At 42.3% G+C, this 9,175-nt stretch overlaps 1 protein-coding gene across 1 annotated transcript; it reads left to right on the top strand.

Annotated features, from left to right (window-relative positions):
• The first annotated feature begins 461 nt into the window (after positions 1–461).
• LOC139327591 (calcitonin-like) lies at positions 462–2,795 on the top strand. The gene is given in 3 exon segments (XM_070957450.1): positions 462–670; positions 1,383–1,514; positions 2,618–2,795. Coding segments are annotated over 3 exon segments (519 nt in total).
• Positions 2,796–9,175: the final 6,380 nt, after the last annotated feature.

Raw genomic sequence — 9,175 nt, 5'->3', positions numbered from 1 at the left:
CCTATTTATTATTTATTTATTAGTTTGATTTATATGTCGCCCTTCTCTGGAGACTCAGGGCGGCTTACAATGCAATAGCCTTAAATAGCCTTTTAAGCAATAGCCTTCATACTTTTGTATATACCTGCTTAGTAGGGCTTTTTGGCCTCCCCTAAGCGAGGTGTTCTATTTTATACAAAGTCAGCTTATTGCCCCCATAAACCAGCTCCTCATTTTACCTACCTCGGAAGGATGTTAGGCTGAGTCAACCTTGAGCCTGGTGAGAATTGAACTGGCAGTAATTGCAGGCAGCTGGCAGCTAAATACTACTTTAACAGTAGTTTAGTCCACTGCACCACCAGGCTCCTTTTTGCTATGCATAACCTTTGCCCGGGAAGGATGCATCCCTGTTTCTTGGACTTACCACAGCCAGCCATATGCTTTCTCCTTCAGAAGGGAATCCTTTAGGCACTTCAGTTGGGATGCTTGTCGATGGGATCGCAGCCCAGATAAGGCAGAGGGGAATAGGCAAGGCCCCAGAGGCTGCACTGTGGCTCCTCGGTGAAAACTGAGCCTTTCTTGCAGAGAGAGAGAGAGAAGAGGCCATGGCTGTGCTGAAGATCTCATCGCTCCTCGCCGTTTACGCTTTGGTGGCCTGCCAGATGGAGAACGGCCAGGCGGTCCCGCTCAGGTAAGAGGCAGCGGACTTACCTGCAGCTCTCGGGAGGAGAGTCTCGAAGTTCCCTCCCGGCGGGGGGCGCGAAGCGAAGAAAGTCCTCCTTTGACGGGATGGAGCTCGGTTAGGAGAGGGCAAAAGAAGAGGAAGGGTAATTTAGGGCGCTCGGCAGGCGCGGATTTGGCTCCGTGGGGACCCTTCGCCCCGGATTACCAATCAGCTTTTAGAGCCCCGTCCTTCTTCTTCTTCTTTTTTTTTTAAATTTCAAAAGCATCAGAGCTCGACCGCCACTTACCTCGCCCTCCGGGGCGGTGAGATCGAAAGTAGAAAGCGGAGTAGAAATTACGCAAGCATATAAGCAAAAGCAAGCAAGCAAGCAAGCAAAAGCGCAATCCGTGGCCGCCTTGTGATTTTCTTCCCCTGGCCAAGCAAAACGGATCGCCCGCACAGCCTTCCCCTTCGGAAGCCCCCTCCAGATACACGGGGCAACAGTATTCGTAACCCCCCCCGCCCCCCACTCCCTAGCCTGTGTAACCCCTTGGTTGGGAGAGAGACGAGTCGCAACCCCGGAGGGAGGAGGAGGAGGAGGAGGCGGGGGGGGGAGATGGCTGGCGGGCTCTGGCTGGAAAAGCCGCTCCCTCCCGCCCGTGATCCCCACCCAGGCTTGCCTGCAGCGCTTCTCCTCCCAGAAAAGCGGCACTTTCAGGGCGCGCTTGTCTTCACGCAGAGCGGGCTTCGAACCCGTCACCGACCGAGGCGCCCTGGGGGACTACGAAGCTCGGAGGTTACTCAACGCCCTGGTGAAAGAATACGTCCAGATGACCGCGGAAGATCCGGATCAGGGCAGCGAAGGCAGTAGGTAAGAAGCTTCCAAAGCACCGTTGCCTTCTTCCTCACGTCTCCCTCCCGGACGCCAAGCTGGGGGGGGGGGGGGAAAGGGAGCGAGCGCCCCCGTGGTGGCCATCGAAGCAGACGGGCCTCGTTTGCTTCTCGAGGATGCCCTTCCTCGACATCCGACCGGGTGGAGGGGGCGCCTTGCAACCCACCTGGGGCGGGCGATCCGAGTGGTGCGCCTCGCTTCCCCGCTCGCCAACTTTACTGAAGTATATCCATTTATCCATTGACCGTCTATGGATATACAACTTACGTATCTATGCGCGTGTGTGTATATACACACACACATATGGAAACTCATACACAAGAAAGGCTACACAAGAAGTGCCAAAAGGAGGAGGGCTTTTGATATAATGGGAGAGCAAGAAGAAGGTAGGTCTTGGATTTCTTCCCTTTTGTCGCCCCCCCCCCCATCCCCGAACCTCTCACCCCACTTCTTTAAGAACCGAGCCCGCCGGACTCAGTGCCTGCCTTAGTGCCCGTGGAGGTGGGGGGGAGGGAGAGAGAGCGAGAGACAGACAGACAGACAGACAGGCGGCAGAGAGCGAGAAGGTCCTTTGACATTGGAGGAAGGAAAGAGATTCTTTGCACGTAGCGCCCCCTTTCCCTAACCAGGCTTCCAGCTGCACCTGCGGTTTCCTACTTGAACTCCCCTGGTGAAGCATGAGGAATGGTTGAGCCCCAGCGACGCATGCAATACCCCTCCCCACCCTGGAATTGCTAACAGTTGCAACGTCCCCCCCCCCATCCCCACTCCCTAACTCGTTTGCTTGACCGGGCAATGGCTCACTTGCGCCCCCTACCCGCTGCTCTGATGGTTCTTCCGATTGACATTGCATGGGGCTTGCGCCTCAAGGCACGGCGCCGAGATGGGCTTGTATTGAATATAAAAGGCTCGGGAGGAGTTTTTCTTTTCTTTTCTTTTTTTTTTTTGGGAGGGGGGGATGGGGGTGGAACGCGGGGAAGGGGGAGGGGTAAGGCATGACTACGCACGTGTTTTCTTCTTGCATTGCCTTTTTTCTCCCTCTCCCCGGTTACTTTGTTCGGCATGTTTTTCCCCCTTTGCAGCTTGGATAGACCTATTTCCAAACGTTGTGCCAACCTGAGCACTTGTGTGCTGGGCAAACTGTCTCAAGAATTGCACAAGTTGCAAACGTACCCTCGTACTGACGTCGGGGCTGGGACGCCTGGCAAGAAAAGGAATGTGTTGAATGAGCTGGAAAATGAACGCTATGCAAACTACTGAGGAAGCCCTCGGAAGCAACTAGATGGGCTCAGATTCCTCTTTGATTTTATTTCTCCCCCCCCTCTTTTGTTTCCTTCTTTTATTTAACTTGATGCATGATGTGGATCTAACCTTCACTGCTAACTTTGCTGTGTTCTTTTAGATCTGAAGTGCTTGGAGTAGTAGAGCAAAGTCCAAGTTAGGAAATTAAGGACAAAATGCACACACACACACACACACACACACCGTACACTGTTGGGGAAAAGCAGAAGCCAAATTCAGAGTAGATCAGAATAAAACGTTGCCTTGAATTTTCAACTGATTTTTTTTAGAGTCTTATTTTATGAATAACAAGGAAGCATCATTTTTTTATTTGAGGCTACTCATTGTAAAAAAAAAAATGAAATAAATGTTTCTTTCATGCCCGATCATGCAACTGTTCAATAAACCTATTTTTCTATAAGGAATAGGTCTATGTTCTGATTACAAATTATTTATACCATTTTTAAAATGTGGGGTTTGTAGCAAAATTTGAAGAGTTTTCATCCAGCTATAAAGAGGTCGGTATGGATGTTTGTAATTTTTTTTGCTTAATTAAGAGTATTTTGAAAGAGCTACATATCTGATTAGTATTGGATGAATCAGTAAGGTGATAACTTTCATACAATGAAGTCAGTGAAAAGGTTCACACTGAGTTTGATAGTATGAACTTTACAAATCTGTTCAGAAGTGTAGAAACACAACAACTGGTTTCCAAATGCGTGCAATGTTGTTCAGTTATAAAAGTTTTATTCTGTTTGACTTCGTCCAGGTAAGAATTTTAATCTTATATTTCTATGTATGTATTTGTTCATGAAGAAGTCACTTATTTGGATTGACTTGCCAGCCTGAAGATAATTTAATGCAAGAGAATCCAAAATTGCCTATAATTCAAACATTGACTTGTATTCGTTGTGGGAACAATGTAGGCCAAGTTAAATATTCAAATCGATGAGACTTTAAAAGCCTGATTTTGTGTCAGAGATGAGCAACAGAAAAACCAAGTTGAATCACACCCATGGTCAATCTGATATCAGATAAATATATCATATATCATTTAGACCAGGGCTGTCAAACTCCCAGCCCATGGGCTGGATGTGTCACACGCTGACGACGCCCCCACCGGGTTTAGTGAAGGGGGAAAAAGTCCCGATACATCAACGTGATGTGAGTTTGACACCCTTGATTTAGACCATTCTGATAGCTTATATACCCAGAAAAGGCATTACATTAGGAAATGTAGACCCAGGAGATGAAGGCAACAGTCCTCATATGCAGTGGCGTTGACCAACCCTGATGCTACAGGACTGTGATCCTTGGAAATCCAGGGTTTGAACCCTCTTAGAAAAGGTGTAGATTATCCTCCCCACAGTTCTGGATTTTGCTAGGTTGGGGAAGAATTTGCAATGATTGGGTTTTTCTACACTCTGGAGTCTGGGTTATGTTAAGAGAGTAGAAGTCTTTTCTAGGACTAGCACTGATTATGTTACCTAGTTTGGTAATGAAACATCTACAAAAAAAAAAAAAAAACCACAAGCTCAGAGAGCACCAAGGACTCCCCAGAAGTCTTTTCCATTCACCATCACATAAAATTGCTCCTCCTCCTCCCAAAGATTGGCATTCTTGAGATTTTGCCAACAAGAGGCTGGGGAGAACGGGGATTAAACAGCGGGCAGCACAATGCATTCTTTTATAAAACAAGGTGAGGTTCAAATCAGAAGCTTGCATCAAAGATCTTAACTCTAATTTATTTCTTTTCCTTTTTGAAAAAAAACAACAGCTTAACAGCACAAAAGAGAGCATGTAACACGGCAACATGTGTGACCCATCGTTTGGCAGATTTCCTGAACCGATCAGGAGGTGTGGGAAAGAACACATTTGTACCTACCAATGTCGGAGCTCATGCTTTTGGTAGGCGAAGAAGAAACGTACAAATGTAATCTGCTGAATGATTTCTGGGATATGGTAAGCATTAAATGATATTGGAATTCTATTTCCTGGGTGAATATGTTACGTCTTAAAAGGATATTTAGTGTAGAGAGAAGATAGTAATGAGGATTTTTTTTTAAAAAAAATATAACCTTTAGTTCAGACTTGCTGAACCTGATGTCCTCTCCGTGTACTGAACCTCAACTCCATAATTTCATTTCTGAGTGCTGAAATCCAATTTACATGAGCTCTGGCGTAGGGAAAGCTCTTTTAGTGGTATTACCAGAGCAGAATTGCTCCTTTTAAATAATTGAAAATGAGGGTTATGAAAACCAGCTATTCATTGTTGGACTAGGCTTTCTCCCTTATAATTGGATTTGGGATTGGAACCCAAATTATTTTTTTCACTTGGAAAAAGGGTGAATATTGTATTAGTAAATATGTCACTCCTAAACCAGCATTATTTTGATTCAGAGATCTTTGGCTTGTATAGCTTAAACACGTGTGCAGCATTGTAACTTTGCCATTTTGTAATTTGATTTCCAATCCCTGCATTCATTTTATTGCCATTTTAAAATTTAGCAAATGGCTTGTGCAACTTCAGCCATTAGGATGTTTTGTTTATAGAGGCATTTTCTTCTTTTCTCTGAGCTCTGGAGTGCAGAAATGATTTTTGAGAAGCCATTGCTTTATTCCCTTTTTAAGCCCAGGTGGAGCAGAGAACATGGTGGACATGAAGGAAGCTGTAATGCAGTGGTGGGACCTGCAGAAGTGGGATGAGATGTCCTCTTTGCCAAATTTGGCAGAAGTGAACCCACTTGCTTTCGTAGATACCTGCAGTTGGTTTGCTCTATGACCATTCGGACTGCAAGACAGAAATAGTCTCACTTAAATGTGGATTATTATTTTTTTTGTAATTATGCAATCCTGTCTACTACAACTGCCCAATTATACCGTTTGGGAAGAGGCCTTCTTAAGAGAAATTGCTTATATGGAATAGAGCCAAACATTAATTTCTGACCCTTTTAAAAATTTCTTTAAAACATATTAACTTTGCAAAACCTATGCCGTCCTTACCCCATGACAAGCTGATCCAGCTCCTCTTCATTTATTCAGTGGATTAGCCTACTTTAACTATGGAACATAATTAAAGAAGAGAGCGATAAGTTTAATGACCTGATAATTGCAAAGAAACGAAGAATGCATCTTTAAGCTTGTTTGTGTTTGTGTTTTTTAGATGCCATGAAACCGAGCAACGAACACCTTTTAATTTGTCTTGAAAGCAACTTCTTTTCATCATTCAGTATGGCTGAATAAATTATTCATTTTCGCATCCTTCCACTATTGAAGAAATGTTTTGTTTGAAAGTTAAATTAACTTAGGTTATATAATATATCTATATCTATATCAAATAATTATTCAATTATTGTATATTCTTTTGATAAGCAATTCTATTTCAAATAAAATGTGATAGCATCTATTTATTTATTTATCTTGTAGCATATCTGTGAAACTGATCCATGTTATTTATCTTGGCAATGCTGTATTGCCAAATCTCGGGGATTACACTAAATTGCTGCCTTTCAAGGTATATATGTGTAAGAGGCGGTGTGCTATGCCTTGATGTAAAACATTTAACTGACATGAGTGTATAATATGTTTAAAATACATTTACAATATTGTATTTATTTGTGAATTTATGCAAGATTAAAAAAAGTATTTTAGATACACATAGATTGAGAAATGGATCTTTTATTTAAATCTTTCTTAAAAGGGTATTCTGCAACTTTCTTTGAACCTGGTTCAAGAGAATTGAGATAAAGTCTAGTACGGAATTTGGGTTTTTCTCTGAAATTGCTGGTGCAATAGGAAGGTAATAGACTGTAACATTTGAACGTACAAAATGAATAAACATACTTATTTTTGTAGAAACTTGCATACATGAAGCCAGATTTTTGATTCCATGACTTCTCAGCCTAAGAGTCTTAAGCCTGCCTATAATTATTATGTGCTACCTGAAGACAAAGTGTTCTATAGAGATATAATATAGAGAAACCGGTAGTATTTATCTTCAGTATTGTGAGCATAGATTAACAAAGAGCAGCCTGTGAAATATTGAAGGAAAATGCAGGCTTCCGTGATCAACTCTTAGCTAAAATCCTACTGTATATGCGCCTATCAAACTATGAAGTATTTTAATCATAAACTACATAGTAACTGCTGGACTTTACATTTGTATAAAAATATGCAGGTTGGTTGAAGCAAACATTTTCCATACTTGCCCCTTGATTTGGAATTTCCCACTTCTTCCATATGGGAATTAATGAAGGAAAAAGCTTCCTTCCCTAGTTAATTTCCATCATGTTAATTTGAGTGGGAAATTTAATATAAACAAAAAGCTTTGCAAGTAAAGTCCTTGCAGCAGCTCTTAGGTCAAGGGCTTTGCAAAATGGGTGGATTATCCACCACATCATAGTGTCTCAGTTTAGATTGCTTTGCTAATAAAACACCAATTCCTTCTCTTCTTCCTTTGCGCTCACAGCCTCTTGCAGTTTCAAATAATCTCTTGCCTCAAAATTTATTGCCTCGTGATTGGTTTAAAGCTCCATTCATTCCTTTTCAGGCCAGGAAAACAGCAATGACACGCAAATTCGTGAAGCTTTCCATATTTTTACTAGGGAGGCAAGCATACTATGGATGGAAAGAAAGGGCTCTGGAACAACCTTGGTGGCGCAGCAGACTAAAGTGCTGTTAAGTAGCACCAGCTGCCTGCAATTACTGCGAGTTCAAATCTCACCAGGCTCAAGGTTGACTCAGCCTTCCATCCTTTCGAGGTAGGTAAAATGAGGACCTGGATTGTGGGGGCAATAAGCTGACTTTGTATAAAAAAGAACACCGCTTAGGGGGGGCTGAAAGCCCTATTAAGCAGGTATATACAAAAGTATGAAGGCTATTGCTTAACGCATTGTAAACCGCCCTCAGTCTCCGGAGAAGGGTGGCATATAAATTGAACCAATAAATAAATAGCACTTAGACTTATATATCGCTTCACAGTGCTTTACAGCCCTCTCTAAGTGGTTTTGCAGAGTCAGCATATTGCCCCCAACAATCTGGGTCCTCATTTTACCGACCTTGAAAGGATGGATGGCTGAATCAACCTTGAGCCAGGAAGACTCGAACTGCTGAACTTCTGGCAGCTGGCAGTCAGCAGAAGTAGCCCACAGTACTGTATTCAAACCACTGTGCCACCACTGATAGTAAAACCGTTTCTATCATAAATGAGGCGGTCCTGATTATCTACTGCACCCTGATTTTGCAGACTATAAGAGCTTGGGGTTAATTTACACAGTCATCGGTGATTGTGAAAAATACATCCCTATCTCTTCTCCTCTCCTATGTTGCCTTTTTCCTTTGTCAATATCATCTACGGGTGGGAAACTTGCACCAATCAGGGCACTGTCAAAGGAAGAGAAAATTCTTTTTTAAGTCACCATTTCAGATTTGCACCATTTCAGTTTTATGTAAATCACAAACCAAACCTATGTTATTAATATTTCTTAAACCTGCTTTGGAGGCAACAACCCCCCCCCCCCCACAAGGATTTTTTAGATTGCATTAAGGCAAGTGATTGAAACTAAGAATTTTTGGATATATAGAAATGTTTAGTTTTTCTTTTCAAGTTGTCTCAATTCTATGGCTCATTGCTTCATAAAGTATCTCTTTTTTGGAGAATATCTCAGTGAACTGTTCCTCATTTGTGTGCAGTAATTAATACTTTCTGGGAACAGAAAAAGTAGTTTGGTATTAGTGAAGTGTCTGTGGGCAGCAAATATTGTAATTGCTTGATGGATGGGCAGGTAAGAAAGGTGCATGAGATACAATACTAACAGAGGGCAAACACGGGAAGAGAAATTATTGTTCAAAGCAGTATCTCCACACTCAGACTTGTGCTCCCAAAAAGCTGCAAAGAGGCATAGATTTTAGACATTTTATCCTACAGGTGAACTGTGATGAATTATAAAACAAATAAATAAAAGCAAATACAAGCTAAAAAAGTATAAACAGAAAAAAAAGTGTGAAAAGAAAGGAAAAAGAAACAGAAAAAGTAACTTCTTGCTTCACTTCCCTCTGATTAATTTTAATAGCTTATCACCATGTCTAAATTTAATATAATCTATATTCCCCCATGGTTCATCCCTTAAGTAGAAAACACTAATCCTTCTCAAACATTTCTTGTTAGCAAAAGTCCAGTAAGGGAAAGCAGATATACCTAATTCCCTCTTTTAGCCATAATCTGATGACAGAGACACTGTTTATATTCTGGGCTGGGAATTAGATTTAGTTGATCTTGTGCTGTCAGAGAGGAATAGTGGGTTTTCAGATCATACCAATACCAATTTAAGCAACAAATATAGAAAGGATAAAATAGGCAA

Source organism: Pituophis catenifer, unplaced genomic scaffold (genome assembly GCF_029215685.1).
Source record: "Pituophis catenifer annectens isolate HBS135680 unplaced genomic scaffold, rPitCat1.0.hap2 SCAF_1, whole genome shotgun sequence".
In the NCBI taxonomy this organism is placed as follows: Eukaryota; Metazoa; Chordata; class Lepidosauria; order Squamata; family Colubridae; genus Pituophis; species Pituophis catenifer.
The sequence above is the reverse complement of the archived record's forward strand: the minus strand, read 5'-3'. Positions and strand labels throughout refer to the sequence as shown.